The 23,582-nt window shown below is 42.9% G+C and overlaps 1 protein-coding gene across 1 annotated transcript in view; it reads right to left on the minus strand.

The window, feature by feature from the left end:
* DOK5 (docking protein 5) overlaps window positions 1–23,582 on the minus strand; it is a 373,470-nt gene that overhangs the window by 250,118 nt on the left and 99,770 nt on the right. Inside the window, exon 2 of the mRNA XM_032350288.1 lies at window positions 14,963–15,039. Coding sequence (XP_032206179.1) covers window positions 14,963–15,039 — 77 coding nt within the window. The remainder of the gene's footprint in view (window positions 1–14,962; window positions 15,040–23,582) is intronic.

Here is a 23,582-nt window from a genome sequence, read left to right on the forward strand (position 1 = left end):
AGGTTCACAAACCGAACAAATATCTTCCTCAGAAATATTTTTTCACGTGTTAGAAATTCTGTCTCCATGTTTTTATTTTTATTTATTTTTAAAATATTAACCGCCCACCCCCAGATTCATTTTTAAAAGGCCTTTCCTACAAGTTTCTCTTAAAAAGCACATGGCTTTTCACGGTTAAAACATCACCATTACCCTGAATGGACAGTCTAAACTCCCCTCACACGCAACATCCTGGGGAGAGAGGGTGGGACAGTTCCCACCAGATTTCACTTCACCTTGAAATATGGTGGGGAATTATAGATCCTAGAGGTAGCAGAGGAAGAGCGCTGGCTTGGTACGGGTTTATGCTTACACAATCATTTGCTATTTTCAGTCTATATTTTCTTTGCAAGACTCTTATTCGGTCATTCGCAATTTTGTGAGGGTGAAAACCGCGTAGCGTTGTCTAGAAATCACTTCACAGTGTGCATGGAATCTGCATTCCTTCAGCAGTGACCCAAGAGGCCAGGCACTGCTACCCACACTCTGAGGACTTCCGCTCTTCCTTCCCTCGGCCTCCCTTTCCACGCGTCGAGGGCTAGAGGGCTGACTGCCATGCATAAGAACTGGGTGAAGATGCCAAAGTTGATTTCTGTAATAATTATTGGTAAAGATCCGTTCCTACATGCGTAAACCTAAGTATAAGTAAAAGCCAGACGGTTTTCCTCGGCCACCTGCCCAGCCCTCCTGGGCCCCCACTGTGGCGATCATTGAGCCGGGCTGGTTTGCTATCACTGCTCAGGGAAGGTATGTGGCAGCAGAGAGCAGAGAAAATGATCTCTTCCCTGTTTGGGAATTTCAAGAAGGAAACCCTTGGGAGAACAGTAAAGACTCCAAGCAGGGCCAACAAATTTGGGGAAATAAATGATAAATAAAAGGTCTGCCTCTCTACCCAGCAGAGCAGAAAATACTCCCCCCCCCCCCCGAGAGAGAGAGAGGTGGGGAGAGGCTGAGAGAGAGGGAGAGAGAGAATCTTAACCAGGCTCCACCATCGGTGTGGAGCTGGATGTGGGGCCCAATCCCACAAAACCCAAAGTTGGACACTCCATTGACGGAGCCACCCTGGTACTCCTAGAAAATACTTCTTTTGGCTGGAGGAAGGGAGAAATTAAAGTGGAACGAACAAGAAGTCTCTAGGATGTTAGGAATCATGGAAGGAAAGCCCCAAGCCTGTCCACAGGTAGATTTGCAGAATCCTAGAGAAGAGAGAAACTGTGCTTTGAGAAATGTGATTTCCCCCTGAGCACGGACCCGAGAACAGGACTCCCAACAAAGACGTGTATTTGCAATACTGTATTGCAATACCCACACATTTGCAAGATGTCCTGAAACTTCCTTTAGAGATGAACTGAGATTTAACTCTTAATCCTTTCATCTATGCTACACGGAACTCCAGGATTTAGGAAGCATGCCCTGAACTTGAATGCCTAGGACCATTTTACGAGGTAGGTGTTCGAAACATACCTGTTGAACAGTTGCCCATCAAAAACCATGTCGAGGGGCACCTGGGTGGCTGAGTGGGTTAGGGCCTCTGCCTTCGGCTTGGGTCGTGATCCCAGGGTCCTGGGATTGAGCCCCGCATCGAACTCTATGCTCAGCGGGGAGCCTGCTTCCTCCTCTCTCTCTCTGCCTTCCTCTCTGCCTACTTGTGATCTCTGTCAAATAAGTAAATAAATGAATCTTTAAAAAAAAAATAAAAAAACTATGTTGAGTGTTAGCTGCTTAGCATCTCCAGGTCTCCAATATTCAGAACATGTGTGGCAGAGACAATCCCCAACACGAATAATGCAGGGAAGATGAAACATTGAGGAAAGACTACTAGTCTACATTGGCTTGGGTGTTGTTTTTAGCTTTACAATAAAAATGCAAGGTCATACATATTGGAGTAAGGTCTTTGCTATGGACTTTTCCATTTGGCTCTAAAAATAAAAATGAGTATTCACGTTTGGCCAATTAAAAGTCTGAACGTGTGGTGCCCCTTCAGTACACCTGTTTCTTAGGAAACTTTGGAAATGCTATTTGCCTTGCAATGCAACTTTCGTTACTCATCTATCCTAATTGTGCCATCGACCATGAAGCTAAACTGTCTGTGGACATATGTAATCACAAGATTCGCCTGTGCAAACTGCAGGTTCATAATCAGGCTCTACTGCCTGCACGATCAGCCACTCAAATGAGGAAGGACGTGGTTGCATAATTCAATGCATCCTATCGAAGAAAAATTCAAGACATAAACAAGACATCCTTTGGACAAATGCATGTCAATGTATGTCAAAGACAAACTGTGGGATAGTGAGAAATTTTTAAAATATCTTGCACCTTTGCTAGAAGGTAATTGGAATGACCTAGCTGCAAAGATGTTCTGTAATTGCTGCTCTAAGAAGGCCAATAATACCCCCTCAAAGCACACCAGAGAGGGACAATGAGCACCATCTGGCCTGTTTTCCAAAACAGTTGGTCACCACAGCTGATGTGAATTCTAATGTTCATTTCTTCCGAAATGAGGTGGGGGCTGGATTCAGTGGTCTCCAGAGATGTCCCGAGGCTCTAGTTCTTAATCATGAAAAGATCTTTTTCTGATGGCTGTTAACGTTTGTCTTGCTTAAACATGGTGATAACTTTAGTGTTTTTTTCCAATCACAAAGTCCTTCATGGTCGGAGCAAAAAATGTGGGATAACAAAGGAAAACATAATGAAATGAGTAAAAATTACCCATAATCCCAACACTCAGGAAAAATGACTTTTAATATTGGTTTTTTATGTATATCTATAGGATATGTTTATTTCTCTCATTAATTGATTGATTGATTTTAAGATTTTATTGATAGAAACACAGTGAGAGAGGGAACACAAGCAGGGGGAGTGGGAGAGGGTGAAACAGGCTTCCTGGCGAGCAGGGAGCCCAGTGTGGGGCTCTATCCTGGGACCCTGAGATCATGACCTGAGCCAAAGGCAGACACCGAGCTACCCAGACACCATATCTTTCTAATATAAATTAAAATAAAATTATTTTTATTTTTGTGTTTGACTCATTTTTATCTACTACTAAATATCGTAGATATTTTGCATGTCAGTAAAGTAACTACCAGCAATAGTTACGATTGTATAATTAGAGTGTGTGGATGGATCAGAACATATTAGCCATTCTCATATTGATGAACATGACATTATTTTTAATATTTTGTCATATCATTCTTTTCTTTTTAAAAAATCAGCTCTCATGAGGTATAAATTACACGTCATAAAATCTATTGGCTTTCAGCACAGAATTCAAGGAATTGCAGAGATACAAGCAAATTTTCTTCTAGACAAAAATGCATGCATATGGAAAGTTACTTCCTTAACATAAATTCCTAGAAATGGAATTACTAAAGTATGCATGTGTCTTAAGATTTTTTTAAATATAAATTACTAAGATGCTGTCTAGAAATACTGTGCTGGGAAACAGTTCTGTCTGATCACAGAACACTTTTTCAAAGACATAGTCAGGAAGACAACTTTGGAAAGATCTTCGGTGTAAGCCCACAAATCCCTGCATATTCTGGCCCTTGCATACTTGTCCAGCCCCACCATATGCCTGCCCCCTGTGCGCTCTGCTTCCCACAATATGGTAGCTCTCACGCACTCAAGGTATTTGCAGACTCTTGGCCCTGCTGGGCTGGGCCTTTTGCAAAGCTATGCTCCATTGGCCAGCGTGGTGGATCTTTGCATCATTCGTGTTTCCACCTAAAATGTCACCTCCTCAGATGGCCCTTCTGTAAACCAACCCAACCAAAATGGCCCCACCCAATGTTCACGATGCAGGCACCATGTTTGTTTCCTCCAAGGAGCTTGTTCAACTTAAACAGCTATTTGTTGGTTTATTTTTTTTTTCTTTTGTCTTGTCTAAGACAATGACCAAAAGGGTAGGGAAGTTATATGTCTCATCCACCTCTGGAACCCTAAGCACCCATCTGTGCGACAGATGTCATACATATTTGTTGAAAAAAAAAAAAAGGATAAATGAACAACTGAAAGGTATTTACCAGGATGTGTCCTACACATACAAAATCAGCTGAACAAATTTAAATTTGATTATTAGTGTTGCAAGTCCGTAAGTCTCAAATATCACTGATACAAGAAAGTCTAGGATGCTGATGGATAACAGAAGACAAGTGTTAACTTTGAAGCAAATTTTCCTCACATCTCATTTCATCTTCAAATAATGCTGACCTGGGCTCCTGCTCTAAGACACCACAGAAATTGTGTGATCAAGTTCACTGAAGATGCCCATGTTGCTAAGATTCTGGACGCTTCTCTGTCCTTCAGTAGCAGTTGACAGAGGTGCCCATTCTATCCTTCCAAGACATTCTCCTTTCTTCACATCTGTTTTCTTGCTACCTCTCTCGGGCTTCTTTCTCAACTTCTTTCTCCACCTGACCTCCAAACAGGGCAGTGCCTTGGGAATTCACCATCAGCCCTCTTCTTTAGCTTTCTAACTAGGAAGGTCTTATCCAAGCCATATTCCTAAATATTGTGTACGTGCTACGATGCTCAAATACTAGTCTCCTACCTACGGCCCTCCTCTGACCTCCAGACACATCTGTACACCTGACGACTACTTGACATTCAACTACTATCTTCCACTTAGGGCATCGAATGCAGAGTTTCTGATTCGAGCCCTTACCCTGCCCTTCATCACAGGTACACTCAAGGTCGTTTCCTCCCCCAGACTTTGCCATCTTGTTGAGTGAAACTTCTATCCACCTGCCAGTCATGGAGTTCTTGATTCCTTTCTATCATCAGTCATGTTGATCTGTAAATGTATCTCGGAAATCCCCTGCCTCTCTCCATCTCTACGGCGGCCCCTGTCATCATTTCCAATCTGGACTGTGGCGAGAGTCTTTGGACTTCTCAGCACGTTCACTCTTGATTACACAAGAGTGAATCTTTCCCCACAGAGAAATCAGAAAGACCTTTACAAACTGCAACCCAGACCACATCATTCCTCTACTGAGGAGTATAACTGTCCTCTGTTCTTTGGAAAATAGCACACTTTTTATCGGTGGGAACAAGATAACTACAGTACATGTTTTCTACTTAAAAAAAAAAAAAAGCAGGAATGAAGAGTACAGTTGAATTAGTAATCTGTAATTTCTCCAAAATCCAGATGATCACATTGTGCGGGCTTCTTACTCAGGAGATAGGGGATGCCCTTGATTAGAACCCATTTATGCTCCCTGGGTAGGGCTAAGGAGCGCTCTGGGGTCTCTTTTATAAGGAGACCAATCCCATTCATGAGGGCTCGACCCTTATGACCTAGTCAATTCCCTAAGGTACCACTTACTAATATCATCACCTTTATGGGTTAGGATTTCACAGAGGAATGGTGGTGGGGGGAGAGACACAAACAATTCAGACCATAGCAGAGCCCTAATCCTCAATGTGAAGATATTTGTAGATGGGGCCTTTAAGGGGTTAATTAGAGATGGATGAAGCCATGAGGATGGGGTCCTCATGATGGAATTAGTGCCCTGATAAGAAGAGATACCAGCGGGTTGCCATCTCTGTCTCCCTTTCTGAGTGCACACACCTTGGAAAGTCTGAGTGACCACACAGCAAGAAGGCAGCCATCAACAAGCCAGCAGGAGAGCTCGCACCAGTATCCAACCATACTGGGATTCTGGTGTCAGGCTTCCAGCCTCCAGAACTATAAGGAATACATTTCTGCTAGTTCAGCTACTCAGTCTATGATATTTTATTGTGGAAGCCCAAGTCCATCAACACAGTACTTTATTATTTGGCCTTAAGTTAGCTACGTGAATGGGCATGCCTACACATCTCTGGTATCTATGATAAATTCAGGATCAAAAGGACCCACGGAGAAGGACACGTCTGTGTTGCAGGTGGGCCATCATATGCATTGGGAGATGGTTAGCACTATCCCTTACCTAGATCCCAATGGACCACCTTGCCCAAGTTGTGATAAGCAAAAATGTCTCCAGACATTGCCATGTCTTCCCTGAGTGGGAAAAACCGTACTGGGTTGAGAACAATGCATCTAAACTCTTCTCTGGCATCAACCCCTTTGGGGAATACCAGTGTAGTTAATGTCTTCTTGCAGCTAATTCATGCTCTTTGATGTTTCAATCTGTAAAAATGGCAAGTGCCTTAAAAAAAAAAAAAAAGTAGAAGGACTTCAACACTGACAAATTTTAAGCAGTCACCATTTCAATGGAAGTTACAACCTGTGAACAATGTTCTTTATAATTCAATTTTTCCCCCAATCTGATACAGCAGCAGCAAATCCATGGGTGGCCCTATCCTTGCTGATGGCAGACTTCCAAACTCAAAGAAATCCATATGTGGCACCATGCCTTGTCACTAGTGCCCTTAAGTGAAAGAAAATTTAGAGTGGTGGCATTTTTTGACAGTCTCTGAAATGTCTGATTTCACATATTTTAAAAAACGAGTCAGTCACAGTGGACTCAGAGTTGGCAAATAATTATATGGTAACTGTTGCTAGTCCTGATAAATATGACAACTTCCATTATACAGATCATCATTGACTGTTTGAGAGCTGTGTGTAGTAAGATTGCAGCTATTTTTGTTAATTTCATATTTAGAAAAAGTCAAATATAAGGCCCAGATGTGCCTTTGGATATTATAGATTTCCCTGAAATTTTAAAACTCTCTTCTTCCTCAAATGCCTATCTTCTCCGTATGGGCAGGACTTTACAGGAGATCTGATCAGAGTTGAGAGATTAGGTCTTTGACACAACCATCTCTTCTTTTTGTTGCTGTTAAGATTTTATTTATTTATTTATTTGAGGGAGGAAGAGAGCATGAGCAGAGGGAGAGGCACTGAGCAGGAAGCCCGACATGGGGCTGCATCCCAAGACCCCAAGATCATGACCTGAGCTAAAGGCAGACGCTTAACCGACTGAGCCACCCAAGGGTCCCCCAACGATCTCTTCTTAGTCACACTGCATTAATCCACTGATGGGCTGTCACTGCGAGCTCCCCGAATCCTTGGAGGATGGAACATGTAAACCGGAAGATGCAAATACACCCGAGAAAGAGCAGTTTCATTTCACATGACCCTCAACATACTAGAAGAGCAATTTCTGAGTGCCTGAAATTATTTCATCTTCCACCCCAATTCTGACTACTATTGGGTGAAGAGTTATTAGAATTTGCTCCCCTCCAGGAGGAGGCTCTAACTGCAAGTCAACAGCACCCAATTTTGTTTTCAGTGGCCACAGAAGAGGGGAAAAGATCGATTTCCCCAAACATCCTACATTTGGCATCAGGAAACCAAATTCTGAAACAAACCTTGACAATGACCTTTCTGAACACAAATGCGTGATGGATAGGGTGTGGGACTAGTTAAGGTCTTTTTTTTTTTTTAAAGATTTTATTTATTTATTTGACAGAGATCACTACTAGGCAGAGAGGTAGGCAGAGAGAGAGGAGGAAGCAGGCTCCCTGCTGAGCAGAGAGCCCGATGTGGGGCTTGATCCCAGGACTCCGGGATCATGACCTGAGCCGAAGGCAGAGGCTTTAACCCACTGAGCCACCCAGGTGCCCCTAGTTAAGGTCTTTATTGAAAGGTCTTTAAAAGCTCGAGAATATGAATTATTTTCCTCTTCTGAATATTTCCCCTTCTCCTTTAATAAAAGAATAATGAAAAGCAATGAATGGAATGCCCCCTGGGAAACAACAACAACAAAAATCCTGCAGAAACTAACCAAAACTTCACTCCCATGCCCAACTGCAACCTCCATTCTCAGAGGAAATGACTGTTCTAATTTGATACATTTAAATTTTCTTAAAAAATGAAAATAGTATTTGTGTGTGTGTGTTTGTGTGTGTGTGAATTTTTATAACTGGGGAATTTTACTATCCTACTGCTATTCATCTTGATGCTTTCAGGCAACTATGTAACAGACATATTCTTAAAGCTCACTGTTGTGAACTGGTATGCTGTAATTGTTTTAAAACTAATACCTTCCTGAAAGATATTAGGTACTTTGTAAACCTTGCAGCTTCCACCGGCAGACATATCCAGTTCTGACCGTAGGCTACACTTCCAGTGCCCCTCCCTGGGTCCAACCTGCTATCCTGCCTCTGTGAGGGTTCACAGTGGCCTCCTCACTGGTCTCCCAGCTCTGACCCTCCCCTCCACGCAGTCCGATCCCCACTCAGCAGCCTGAGTGATCTGATTAAAACACCAGGCACACCGTGTCACTTCTCGGCTCAGAACCCTCCTCTTGTTCTCACCTCACCCCAAATTTTCTATTTTTTTTCTTTTTTATTTTTTGAGGAACCTCCACACTGTTTTCCAAAGTGGCTGCACCAATGTGCCTTCCCACCAACAGTGTAAGAGGGTCCCCTTCCTCCACAACTTTTACTACACTTGCTGTTTCTTGCCTCGTCGACTTTTGCCATTCGAATTGGTGGAAGGTGGTGTCTCAGTGTGGTTTTGATTTGAATCTCCCTGATGGCTCATGAGGATGAACACTTTTCCATTTGTCTATTAGCCATTTGTATGTCCTCTTTGGAGAAGGGTCTGCTCATGTCTTCTGCCCATTTTTTGACTTAATTATCTGTGTTTCGGGTGTTGAGTTTGAGAAGTTCTTTATAGATCGTGGATATTACCCCTTCGTCTGTAAGTGTTATTTGCAAATATCTTCTCCCATTCCATACGCTGCCTCTTTGTTTGGAACAAATAATCTTGAATTTTTTTTGGAACCAGAAAAGACCCCTGAATCGCAAAGGAAATGTTGAAAAAGACGAACAAAGCTGGGAGGCAACACGTTGCCTGATTTCAAGCTCTATTACAAAGCTGTCCTCATCAAGACAGCATGGTACTGGCACAAAAACAGACACATACACCAGTGGAACCGAGAGCCCAGATATGGACCCACAACTTTATGGTCAACTAATCCTCAACAAAGCAGGAAAAAAATATCCAATGGAAAAAAGACAATCTCTTCAATAAATGGTGCTGGGAGAACTAGACAGCCACGTGTCGAAGAATAAAACCCGACCACTCTCTTACACCATAGATAAACTCTAAATGGATGGAAGACATCAACGTGGGGTAGGAATCCATCCAAATCCTGGAGAAGAACATAAGCCGTAACCTCTTCAACATGGGCCAGAGCAACTTCTTTCAAAACACGTCTCCAAAGGCAGGGGAAACAAAAACGAAAAGGGACTTCTGGGACTTCATCAAGAGAAGAAGCTTCTGTACAGCAAGGGGAACAGTCAACAAAATATTTTAAAACCAGGGTGAGCCTGAGAAAAATTTCTGGTATCAGAGCATGTAAAGAATGGTTGCTGGTGAGGGACCCCAGCTGTGCTGAGTGTAGACAATTACACCAAATGATGCAGTTGGAGTCTTGGCCTGGGGAGGACGCTGACGAATTTCACAACTGGAGTCGTTTCTGATATCTATTTCCTCAATTCACCCATCACCAGATGACTGGGCCAAAAAATAAGCCAGAAAAAAAATCAAGTGGTAAAAAAGCGTAAGCAGGGGCACCTGGGTGGCTCAGTGGGTTAAAGCCTCTGCCTTCGGCTCAGGTCATGATCCCAGGGTCCTAGGATCGACCCCCACATCGGGCTCTCTGCTCAGCAGGGAGCCTGCTTCCTCCTCTCTCTCTGCCTGCCTCTCTGCCTACTTGTGATATCTGTCTGTCAAATAAATAAATAAAAATCTTTAAAAAACAAAAAAAAAAGCATAAGCAATGAAGGCAAGAGGGGTGGGCGGAGGCCTGAGTGTGTGGCTGCCACAGCTCAGCGCCACTGTGACTTTGAACCCTGGGGCATTCACGGAGGTTCCCCCAGCGGGCCATGAGGGCTGTTGGTGGGGCCACGCTCATCAGCTACTGTTTCCACCCCAGTCCTGTCAAGCTGGGAAGACACTGTCAAGCCTTCACATCACCCATTTCAAACCAAACTCACTGTCAAATCCACGCTGTGCAATTAAATATAATTAGGAGCAGCCCAGCTCCAAGCTATTCCCATGACTCCAATGTCAGCCTCGACAAATGCCATTGCATTCGTCAGGGTGACTGTGTGGTGAAGGCAGCTTCAGCTCTGCAACCAGAGCACACACCCACAGGCGCACACACACACACACACACACACACACACACTCACATACACATATACACACCTTCATATATGCCGACACATAAACACAACCACACACAGGTACACTCACACACAGGGGCACAGGCACACATATACACGAGGGCACACACAGGAAGACACACACAGTGGTACAAACACACACAGTCACACACAGGCACATACACATACCCACAGAAGCACAAGCCCATACATACTCATACACACACATACACAAAGAGGCACACACGGGTGCGTACACACTCACACATGGGCACACTCACACACAGGCACACACAGGTACACACAGACACACATTCACACACGCTCGCATGCACACTCATGCCACATACACACACATGCGGGCACACACAGAAGTACATACGCACATGGACACTCAAACATGTACACATACACACTCAAACATATACACAACCGCACACAGGCACCTACACACGCACACACACACACACACACACACACAGTGGCCCTTCCGAATCTTGCTGGCGGCCCACAGACTTGTCTCTCCCTCCAGGCCTCTTCCAGTGAGAGCACCTGACGGAAGCTACGTGACGAGGTCCCGGCAGTGTGATCAGGGCAGGGACGCACTTCGCGCCGGCACTCGGGTCTGCTGAGCGCTAGTTCTTGACGGGAACACTGACACACCTCTCACTATTTCTCCAAGGGCAACTTTCCAAGTGTGAAATCCACCATTTACGTTATTTGAATGATCTAATGCTCCCGCCGGGGACCTGAGAACCCATTCTTGGGACGGCAGCAATGGCGGCAGGGTGATCGAGGGCAAAATCAGCTTAAAATGCCCTTCACTGGAGAGGCAGTGGAGGACAGCTTTCCTCGACAGGCAAGTGCTGTGTCCTTAGACGCGCCGGACAGCCCTCCCCGTCGAGGGTTCCCTGGTGGGCTCCGGAATTTCACCCAGCTTGGCGACTCACTGCTTGAGGGAATTCAGACAACTCTCTTTCTGACAGTTTTCCCGCTTCTCAATGTTCTCGTCTTGACAGATCTCCACAGTTTTTGGAAGGATTATTCCAAAGAGAATTACTTCACATTTCCTAGAAGCATACATATGTGTCAGTCACTGTGCTGGGTGTCCCGGAGACTTTATTCTTTTGAATTCTCACCACAGTCCCATGAGGCACATATTGTTCCAGTTCCCATTTTACAGACAAAACCATAAGCAACAGAAAGGAAGAAATAAGTGTCCCAGACTCCCGCAGCTGGTAGGTGATAGGGCTGAGGTAGGACTCCAGACCCAAAGTTTCTCCTCTTCCCACTCTCCACCACAGCATGCAACACGGTGCCCAAGCTTGACAAAGGAGAGTTGTTGTTGTTGTTAGTATTGTTATTCCCTAGAATTTATTTTCTCTGCCTGCCTCACCCACTAATGAAATAACTCTGCCTAAATGCAATGGGCTCTTCCTATTTTTAGTGGAATCTGGGTTAATCAGGATCTTTGTTGCTAGTCAGTGCATTCGAGTATTTTTAAATGACTTATTATAAATATTCCCAAGCAGAATATTTGCTCAAGGCATATTTTCATAAAGCCGCACCTCACCGCACTGGCCCTGCTGCCCAGCCAGCGGGCCCCAGGAAGTGTAACAGATCTGGGCTCCCCAGAACCATCTCGCTTCCCAGTTCTCACAGCCAAACTGAACCACTCGACTGAACCCTGTTCCATACTCTGAAAATAATTTTATAAATCGTTTATCCTTGAGAAGTGTTGACTCTGATGGAGTCTTTAAAAGGTCACATGTTTTCAAAACCCAAGCTCTCAAGTTTGGACGCTACTGATGGTTCTCATTCCTGGCCCCCCTCCCGTCAGAAGCCCAGAGCGCACTCTGCCGTCCCCATCCCCACAGCTGGGACAACCAAAAAGGACTCCAGATACTGCTGAGTGTTCTTGGGGTTGGGCTGAGGGGCAAACCTCTCCCTGGTTGAAAATCACTGACCCATAGCAACCTTTTGAAGTGATTATTTATGTGACTCTCTATGGGATGCCTGATCAACTGTGGTCCTGGTGTTTCCCACGGTGCTGGGTAGGGCTGAGGATGAGGGACAGTGCCATGTAGCACCACATCTGATTTTGGACCCAGTGCCTGCATTTATAAGTTAGTATATATAGTATATAGTACATAAAATTTATACTGCCTAGCATCTAGTTCTATACTACTCTACCTGAAGACCTACTCTTTTTGAACTGATTTGATACAAAGTTTATCTTCAACATATTAATATTTAGTGAAGGCTTCCAATAAGCCAGGTGCAGTCAAAGGTTTGACATACCTTGGCTTAACCAATCTTTGCTCTGAAGGTGTCTCAGGGACCACCGTCTCCACCGCAGAGATGAGGAGGGTGAGGTTTAGACTCGGTAACTTGCACAAAGTCACACAGATGGGACAGGGCTGACCCTGCCCTTAACCCTCAAGGCCCTCTGTCTCCAAGGCCAGTGTTAAGTATAATGCCATGCCTCTCAGTCATGATGTAACTTACCCATGAGTTCAACTCCATAGATAGAGGGGACCATAGATAGACGGTGGAAGTCACCACTCACTTTGAAGATTTTTTTTTTCCTTAAATAAGCAGTTATTGGGCCCTTACTGTGTGCCCACAAGCCTCCAGGTCCTAGAAGTACACGAGTGGGAGCACAAACAGATACTCACATTATGGTGCAGAATCTACTTTTACATCATCAATCCTGACGACAGTGTTCCCCAATTCTGCCTCAATTTTGCAAAGCTCTAATTGCTGCCCCCACAAGTATGAAGTCATGACTATATCTCACCTTCGTGCCTATTGCCATTAGGATCCTGAAAGTGTGCATAGTATCATTTAATTTAAAGATTGTACAAGAGGCTAAAGAAAATCTTGCCCAAGCAGCATCACATAAACCTTAGAAAATGGTCCTCCTCAACCTTGAGTGCCAGCTTCATGCAATTCCTTATTTGCCACAAGATTTTTTTTCCCTTTCATGTTCAATCTCCAGCTTCAGCTCTAGATAGGGACGTCACGGCCTTCTCAATGTTGATGGATGTGCAGAACTTTCTTTTTTTGCCTGAGATTCACTCGGGCACAGAAGTCTGGGGAAAACCAGAACATTTTGTGCATAGAGAATAGGACCTCATTCTTTTGCAGGTAAAACTCCTCTGGTATCAATGGTGGGTGGAGAACAGAGTTAAACCGCGGTAACAAATTCCAAGTAATTACTTAGCCAATGGCATAGAGTGGGAGTGACTAAATTCTGGTGCTTGAGTGCCAGTAAAAGAAGGAGTTACCATTTGTCTATCCAGGGGCAAGTCTGCCAAGAAATAAGAAAGGGGGAGAAAGGGGGCGCCAGGAAAGGAAGGAGTAAGGGAGGGAGGCAGAGGGAGAGAGAGAGAGGAGGAGAGAGAGAGAGGAGGAAAGAGAGAGAGCTCCATCTGAGGCCCCTGGGAATGGAGTGAACAGATTGCTAGCATATGAAAGAGAAAGTCAGCTAGATGGCTTTAAAAAGCTTTGTCAACAGATTCAAACCTGTTTAGGGACTCTGAGGTGGTAAAAGGGGGGGGGAATGATGCCCTAGCCATATTTGGAGAAAATCTGTATTTGTGTATTTATTGCCGCAGGAACTCAAATGTCGTTTTACGGTAGTTCCTAACATTTACAGACAGAGCAGAAGTGTGAACAGTGGGGTGGCAATTTGTTTCTCCCTCATAGGCTACAACTCAATTTGGGGGGGGAAAATTTCTGCTTTCAAGAGGAACTAGATTACATTCCCAATGGCCGCTCTAGGCAAGTTGGATCGTCTGCAGTGAACACCTCTTATGCCACTTGGCAAGTGGCTGGGAACACGGCTATGGCATCCCTTCTTCACAGTGTTTTCTGAATCTACTAACTTCATGTTAATGTGTTTTTATTTTATTTTATTTTCGGTCAAGTAAGTTAGGAAATTTGTCTGTACTATTTGCCTCTGGAAAGTCACAATGCATGATAGTATATTAAAGCCTCTGAAAAGTCCTACAATAAACAGCAGTTTGACTTTTATTAAGGTTTACCCAAATCTGTTTGAACAGAAAACATATTCCTGATGACCCATTTTGTTACACTGTATGGCTAGCTAGTGTTCTAGAAGCATCTTAGGAAATTGTGGGCTATAGGATTTGTTCTGCTTTCTGGTCGCAACTAGTTGTATTCATACAAACCAAACAGACCTACATACATTAACCAGTAATCATTAAGCTGCTTTAAATGGGTTATAGTAGGGAAATGAGTCAGTCACGTAAAATGTTAGTTGCCTAATCATAATGGTTACAACTTATTGAGTACTCATGATGCACTGGAAATGGACACTTCAAGTGTTTCATCTGACCCTAAAGATCACGGTAAGAAATAGATAGCTTAGCCCCATTTTACAGATGAAGAAACGAAGGCTCTGTGAATTTAAGAAACTTACCTGCAGTCGTGTGGCTAGAATAGGGTAGATTTCAGATTTGAATTCAGATCCCAATTCAGATCATGAGCCTGCAACTAACTGCCTTGCCCCTTTCTCTTCTAGTATAGCCACTTCTAGTACAACCACTCAAATAAGTAAGTCACGGACATGAAAACACAGCGCAGGGACATGAAAATACACTGCATGGGACAGATGGGGACTACACTGACCGTGGTGAGCAGTGAGTAATGTATAATGCTGTCAAATCGCTATGTTGTACACCTGAACCTAATGTAACATCGTATATTAATTACACTTAAATTAAAAAAGAATTAAAAAAATTTTTTAAAGAAGCACGAATGAAAAAGCACTTACTTTTGTTGAGTTTTGCTCACGTGTTCTCTTCCAGAAGGCCCGCACCCTGCAATTCCCCTTTTGTATGGATTCCGCATCTGGAAGGAGAAGTGGTTTTACACGGAGCGCACGGGCGGGTCCGCCCAAGGTCAGGAGCTCACGTTGTTTCCACTGCATCACAAAATCTCGACCAAAGTTACTCTGGGGGAGTAGGATTAAAATCTAGACCTAAACTTCAATATTTAATTAGGGAAAAATAAAACCGCGATTTCATAATCGTAGCCCAAATCCATGTAATATGCTACTGGAGTTCATGAAATCGATTGTTTAGGCCATAATTATACATACCTTTGAATAACTTAATTCTAAACTTTAAGAAATGTTTCTAAAATTTGTTTCCTAAAGAGATTAACTCAAACCGTCCCTGGGTCTGTAAATACACGGATGAAAGCAAGGATTTTAAGGGTCTACTTCCCATCCCCCTCACCTCCCCACCCCCTCCCTCCGACTGATGAGGGTGTTGGATAGATTTTATCAATTACCTAAAAAAATGAGGTAAGGTCTGGTCAACACAGTGACCACTACCTTGAAAGGGGAGACCAACTTTCTAGTAAGAGGCAAAACCTAGAGAAGGAACCCTTACAACAACCATAAATAAAGCTATCTAGGCACAATGTAATAGAATTTACTTCACATTATAACGCTAGACACCTATCAATCACTCATCATCTTGGATGTTGTATAAGAAAATTGTAAATCCAACCCTGCCCTTTGGGAGATGACGCTATAGGAAAGATCTTCCTGCAGAACATGGCCCCTGGTGTGGAATAAACAAATAAATCAATTATCATCCAAGAAATATGTTATTTTCGCTACTTAGAATCCCTTTTTTCTGGCAAAAGCACATTGGATCTGCCTTACGGTGAGCACTTTCCCTGCTGGGGAGAGTGCCTTGCCTTTCCTGATTAAGGGATGGGCCTATGAGGCAACTTAAGCTCATTAGACTTTTTTTCCTTTGAGTATGGAATCCTAAAGAAAAGGATTCAGGAACAAAACAAAACAAAACAAAACAAACAAGCATAGCTGATTAACTTCACTGGTGGCATCCTCAAGTAAGAGCCCATCAGTTCTGGCTATGACTCCCCTCCCCCCATAAAGTTTATTCCTTCTTGTTTTTTGTTTTTTGTTTTTACCAAACCTGTTTCTAGAGCTTCTCTTTGGAACCTGTTACATCCCTTCTTGCCTTTCAATGAATTGTTTTTTTTCTGCTTAAGACTATAAGGTATACATTCTGTTACCTACAAGCAAGGACCTGTAACTCCCGTAGTTCCAGATGAGGAACGTCATAAAGGTATAATAGCGAACTTGACAAGAGAACAGAGAGTGAAACCAAACAAAGATGTCTCCATAATCATTCCAAAGGACATCATGGTGTGCCCAAGGTATACATTCTGTTACCTACAAGCAAGGACCTGTAACTTGCGTAGTTCCAGATGAGGAACGTCATAAAGGTATAATAGCGAACTTGACAAGAGAACAGAGAGTGAAACCAAACAAAGATGTCTCCATAATCATTCCAAAGGACATCATGGTGTGCCCACAATTAAAAAGACAGGCAAGTACTTTAACTGAACAAGGAAGAGTTAAGTCATAAGTTCTACCTTCCTTTGGAGATGGAAGGGTCCTAGGAGTTTGCTTTATGTGTGGTGAAATTTCAAGAAGGGAATGTATACAAAGAAGGAAGCAGAGACACACAGGAAGGTAAGGGAGGAACTTGAGTCTTCTTTTTGTAATATTTCCATTTTTTATATTTCTGTTGAAGTACATGTAAAAATATTAGAACAGAAACTGTTAAAGTAAGTAGAAGTCCACCTCTCTTTTAACTACTTCCTGGTATGAATTTTCCGGGGCTGCCACAGCAGAGGGTCACAGACGAGATGGTTTCCACAAGAGAAATTTATTTTCTTACAGTTACAGAGAAACTAGAAGTCCAAGATTCAGGTGCTGGCAGGGCTGGGCTCTTCTAGGGCCATGAGAGAAGAGTCTGCTCTGGGCCTGTCTTCTTGGCTTGGAGATGGCCATCTCCATCCTGTGTCTTTACAATGCCTTCTCTCTCTTTTATCGTATGGAATACATCCAAATCTCAGACTCTTGCAAGGAGAGCAGTCATGTTGGATAACGGGTCACTCAAGCGATGTCATTTTAACTTAATTACCTCCTCAAAGACCCCTTTCCAAACATGGTCACTTTCTGAGGTACTGGGGGTTAGGACTTCAACACACGATAATGGGGGCATAATTCTGCCCATAACCTACATGTCCCCCACTGCCCACCCATGTTCTCTAAAGGTCACCCTGTTCTGCAAGTTTGTTCCTTTCCATGTAATAATTTTATGTGTGTATATACACACATGCATGGTTTTTGAAGAAATTATACAAAGAGGACCATGCAATACACATTTTCTGCATCTTTGCCTTTTCACCCAAAGCTCTATTTTGGAGATTTTTTTTTTCCATCCAAACCCATGCAGACGGACATTATCTTTCTTGAAGGTGTGATCCTCTTGACTCCACCCTTGTGAACAGTCTGGATCCAGCACACATCCTTCTTTGTTTTCCAACAAAGGGGTAGAGCAGTGAGGTTTCTTTGAGTGTAAGTAAGAAGAAATTACTCTAGCAACCTAAGCAAAAGAAACTGCATTCCAGGCTGCTGGAAACGTACTGACTTGCTCCTATCGGGACGGAGGACACGGCGGAGCGGACTTCCCAAAAACTGAGGAAGCTCTGGAGGGTCAGGAAGCAAGCCCTGCTGCTGAGAGCCTGCAGAAGGTTCCGTCTGTTTAGTGAGCTGCTGCCAAAATGAATGAACTCGGATCCTACCCTCTGCAACACAGTGACACCCCACATGTGGCAATCGAGTACTGAAATATTGCAGGTCCGAAAAGAGTTGCACCGTAAATGTACAGCACGTATCCAATTCCAAAGACTCCGTTATGGGCAAGGAAAATAATGTAAAATTTTGTAAATAATTTTTATAATATTTATACGATGATATTTTGGAGATATGGAGTCAAATACAATATAGACTTAAAATTAGCTAGACCTGTTTCTTCTTACCTTGTTTTGGTAGCTATTAGAAAATTCAAAGTTATATGTGTGGCTTGCGATGGTGACTTGAATTCGACTCTCTTGGGTCACTAGTCATTTCTTCTTTCATTGCTGAAAGGCCAAAACGCTGGTGTAGAGTCTAGTTAGCCCAGCCTAGGTCACACGCCAGGCCTCTTGGCAGTACCCGTGTCGTACAGATTTGTGGGCTCACTGCCTCTGTAGGGCGGCCCACAGCTGGGAACAGTAATGCCTAGAAGGAAATTGAGATGGTCAGAAAGAAGAAATTGATGGTGGGTGGCAAAACTCTGCAAGTGCCCAACATTAGCGATTAATGCCCGACACATACTAGGCCCTTAAATTGTTTATGCTGGAGGGAAGGTATACGTAATGAGTGAACAAATATGGCGCACCTGTGGTTACTCTCTCCTCTCCCGGTGACCTTCTTCATCAGGTCCCCACTTCCACCCTGGACCTAGAAGAAGCCACATTTCAAGTTATAAACAACTCTACGGTGTTGCTTACATGAACTACATATCTAGGGCTATTTCTCTGAGTTGCCATTTTTTGGAGAAATGCACTAATTTCTGTTATGACTCATCCACGTTTGTTTATGCATTCCACTTCCACTGAGCTCGTCACAAAGTCACTTCTGAGACCTCCTGTTTCTCTCTGCACACGTACGCCTGTAGGGATCGCATCCAGTCTCATAGCTTAAATATCAGACATCAGATGATATTTAGATTTAAATATCAGATGTGCTGATCACTTCCAAATTCATATCCCTAGGCCAGACCTTGCAAATTCGTGATGCTGCCAGATACCCAACTACCTACTTGGCATCTCCGCTGGGATAACGAATAGTCCCCTCCAACTCAACTGGTCCAAAATGGAAATGGAACCACTTCCTCCTGCAGCCTTCCGTCTTTAGGGAAAGGACAGCTCTTGCCTTCAGTGGGTCAGGCCAAGAACTGGAGCTCTCCCTGGTTCCTCCTTCCTGAAGCAGTACACACAGAATCCAAAGGAACTCTTGTCAGCTCTGGGGTCAGACATAGTGAGTCCAATCACCTCTCGCCATCTCCGATGCCTCGCTTGGTCTGGGCATCCTCATTTCTCCAGAACTGCTGACACAGTTTCCTCGCTGGTCTTTCTCTTCACCTCCTGCCTGCTAACAGTGTCTTTCTGACCCAGTCTCCAGACTGGTTCTTTTTCTTTCTAGTTTACAGATACATGATTGCCATATAACATCGCATTTGTTTTAGCTGTAGAACATGACTTGATACAAGAATATATTACAAAATGGTCACCACAGTAAGTTTCATTGCACCTCTACCCCCACACATAGTTACAATTTTTTCTTACGATAAGAACTTTTGAGATCTGCTCTCTTAGGGTGCCTGGGTGGCTCAGTCAGTTCAGTGTCCTCCTTCAGCTCAGGTCATGATCCCAGGGTCCTGGGATCGAGTCTCACACTGGGCTCCCTGCTCAGCAAGGAGTCTGCTTCTCCCTCTACGTGTCCGCCCCCCCCCGCCTGTGATCTCTCTCTCATGCTCTCTCTCTCAATTAAATAAACTCTTTTTTAAAAAATCTACTCTCTTAGGAACTTTCAAATGTACGATACAGTTATTTAACTATAGCCACCATGCTGTACATTAAATCTTCAGAACTTAATCACCTTAGAACTTTAACTTAGAACTTTTGAACTCTCTCAGCCATTTCCCTACTCCCCACCTCCCATCTCTACCAACTACCGATCTGTCCTGCTTCTATGAGTTTGGTTTCTTAGATTCCATCACTAAGTGAGATCATACGGAATTTGACTTTCTCTGACTTATTTCATTTATTATAATGCCCTCAAGATCCGTCTGTATTGTCACAATTGGCAAGGTTTCTTTCTTTCTGTAGTTTAATAACATGTGAGATACATGTCACACCTACTTTATCCATTATCTGTTGATGGACACTTACTTTGTTGTTCATGAAGTCCAAGTCTTAGTTATTGTAAGTAATGCTGCAATGATGTCAGAGCACAGATGCCTTTTTAAGAGAGTTTCCTTTTAGGTGATAAGTTATGCCATGTCACTTCTCTATTTATGCAAGGCACCCCATTTCACTCAAAGTAAAAGCCAAAGTGCTGACAATGGCCTTCAGTGCCATAAACTGTCCAGTACCAGCTACGTCTTCCCCTCTGCCTTCCTTCCCTTCCCCCCCACTTGCTGTCGCCTCTACAGCCATACTGGCCTCCTTGTTACCTCTCAGACATGCCAGGTGCACGCCTTTCCCCGTGTCTCTGGCTTAATTCCCTTCAAGTCACTGCTCATGTAGCCCCCTTTTCAAGAGGACCTCCCTAGCAACCATGTTTATTTATTTACATTTTAGAAAGATAGTCATTGACAAGGAGAATTTTTATGACGTCAGGTTGATTGAATAAAAGGAAGCAACAATGCTGTGTATTCATCAGAATCAATTGTTGTTCAAAATACACTCATGTGGGGTGCCTGGGTGGCTCAGTGGGTTAAGTCTCTGCTTTCGGCTCGGGTCATGATCCTGGGGTCCTGGGATCAAGTCCCGCATCGGGCTCTCTGCTCAGCAGGGAGCCTGCTTCTTCCTCTCTCTCTGCCTGCCTCTCTGCCTACTTGGGATCTCTGTCTGTCAAATAAATAAATAAAATCTTTTAAAAAAAATACACTCATGTGTAGGCATTGTAAAATAAAAAGTCTGCAGGATGAATATTTTTAAAAAAGGAATTAATTTCTAGGGGCTCTCATGCCTCATGCCAGCCATCTTGGTCATATCAAATCTGCTTTACTCTTCTTTTTTCTTTTGCACTTCCCACTTCTGAACATACTATTTTGCTTACAATAACATACTAATTTATTTACCTATCTTACATATTGTTTTTTGCCTCACCTATCCTGTTCAAATGTAAATTCCATAAAGGGACTTTTTTCCCATTTTGTTCATTGATATATCCTACGTGTCTAGAGCAATGCCTCACACGGAGTAAATAATCACTAATTATTTGCTGAATGAATGAGTGAATGACCCTGAAATCAAGGCCAGGAACTGATCCTCAAGGAGTCTACAATCTAGTATATTTGCCTTCCTAGAAACCAATCCCCTTATTAAAATTACCTTTTGGGAAAAATGAATTTCCATTCTCATCTAGAATGATCTGTTCTTTACTCATCACAAGAGAAGAACTGGTCAAGGTCGTTTGAAGGAGAAAATGGGAAATATATATTTATTTTGCCAAAAGGAGCTCGGTTTGCTGTTCTCAGCTCCTTTCCCGCCAGCAGAAGCCTCAGCCCCTTCTCTATTTATGTTGCCATGTTAGAGCACCTGATCTTCGTAGGAACTAGATAATGACCTATAACGTTAGCGGGACTCCACTGCTGCATCTCTAACGTGGAGAAAATGTATTTGCATTTTATGATGCTGAATGCTCACCCACTTCATGACCTTACCATCTGTTTCCATCTGTGGAATATTCCAAACGACCAAATAACATTAAAATCACCTAAAAGAGTTTCTTTATTAGTTATAAACTTTTACAATTCAATTTAAAAAGTTTATAGTCCTGAACGCTGTGAGAACTACCATTTTCTGGAGCACCGACCTGCTCTTTATCACGGGGGTCTGACAGCAGCTCTGACCTTTTCTAATATCTTTTACTGAAAGGAGAAGATTTGAGGAGTAGATAATAAATGACCAAGGCTTTATTGATATTATGATGTGTAATATTTAAAACTGGTTATGGTTATTAGACCACGGGAGACGATGCCTTCGTACATAATCATCTGTTCCCTGTAGGCCAGCTTCTTTCACTGATAAAACATCTTTTATGAGTTTTAAAACTTGCAGAGCCAATAAAACCCTGCAGGAACAAGCAAGGGTGCGTGCTGCTCAACATTTCATCAGAACTGTCAGCCCAGTTCAAAGGCTGGACAGGTTGGAGCTGCTGCTGATCTCAGAGAAGGGGAGTACAGCTGGGTGGGCAAGCTCCTGCAGCATTTTGCCCCTTGGAGGGGCAAAACTAATAACTCTGTGATCCCATGGAAGATTCAATTTCTCTTGGTTGCAATGAAGGGAGCACTAGTCCAAGGGTCTGTCCCTGGGCATCCTTGTTCATAGTCAAGAATCTTAACTAATGGAGGAAAAAGGGCATTTTTTTCCCCTCCCTCTCCCAACACACCACCCATCCGGTTGGTATCATCACCACTTCCAGCACTGATAAGCTTAAGTTCCTCTTAGACCTCTGAGAGCTAATGCCTTGGGTAAGGGGAGAGCTATCGGAAACCTCAACTGTCCACTGCCTCTACGTACTTCCTGCTCTACCCATGCCCTCACACCCTCATCCGGCTCTTCCTTTTCCGTATAGCACCCGAGGCATAAATCAGATGCCAGAACCACTTTAGAAAATCTGACCACTAAGCTATTAGTTTTAACCATTTAACTACCACACCTTGTTAACATGGATTGATTTCAAGTAAGGGAAACGCTTCCCTTCTTATTGTTTGTCCAACTGGTTTGGACCTTTTTTATTCGTCCAAATGAATTTTATAACATGTTCAATGTGAAAAACCCTGTACAGTGTGATTCCAATGAACACGTCAATTCGTGGATTCACTTGGGAGAATTTGCCTCCTTACAATATTGAGTTTTCTCATTGACAAACATGATCCCTCTCCATTAAATTCACGCCGACAGAGCTATCAACCATTTCACTATACCCAACAATTTAAACCCTGTTATCGCGTCTTATAACAGACATTATTCAGACATATGCACTATGCGACGCGATAATAAAGTCAATACAGGAATTGTCAAAGAAATTTTTGCTACACATATCTCTCACTACGCTGATAAGTTTCTGAGTGAGATAGGGGATCTGAATTGTTATAATTTATCTCCCTTTAAGCAACAGGAAAGGTGATTAGACAAGACATCTAGACCTCTTCAGCAGTAAAAAGCGGAATCAACGTAAATAAATAGAGCATTTGGCAATCACTACTTTAAAATACAAGAAAATGTGTGACTAAGGAATGGTGGTTTTATCATATTATTTGACTATGATTCTAGATTCTACAAATGGCAAGGTTCTTGCAAAGTCATCCTGGTTGTTTTTCTAACATCACTGTAAATTCGTTTGTTACTCTTATTGGCTATTGGAATCACATCTGTTTATTTCCTGGAGCAGTAAATGTTTTGAATCTGTGCTGAAGAGAAATTTACATACAGCATCTCCAGAAAAGGTTTATTGGAGCAAATAATCTCTGATCTAGATCTCCAATTTCAGAATCTCATAGGAGTTGAGATTTATATCTGTAGTTCAATAAACAATGGCATTTTCATTTTGTTTGTTTATCAGCCTTGTTCACCCAAAATAAGAAAATATAAAATTTAATACCTGGATGATCCAAAATTTTTAGTAAATAAAAAAAATAAAAATCCGTAAGTTCACCATTATGGAAAAAAAAGCAAGATGAAACAATATATGAATATGACATAGTCATGCATTCACATTTAAAAATTTT

Source organism: Mustela erminea, chromosome 7 (genome assembly GCF_009829155.1).
Source record: "Mustela erminea isolate mMusErm1 chromosome 7, mMusErm1.Pri, whole genome shotgun sequence".
Taxonomy (NCBI): domain Eukaryota; kingdom Metazoa; phylum Chordata; class Mammalia; order Carnivora; family Mustelidae; genus Mustela; species Mustela erminea.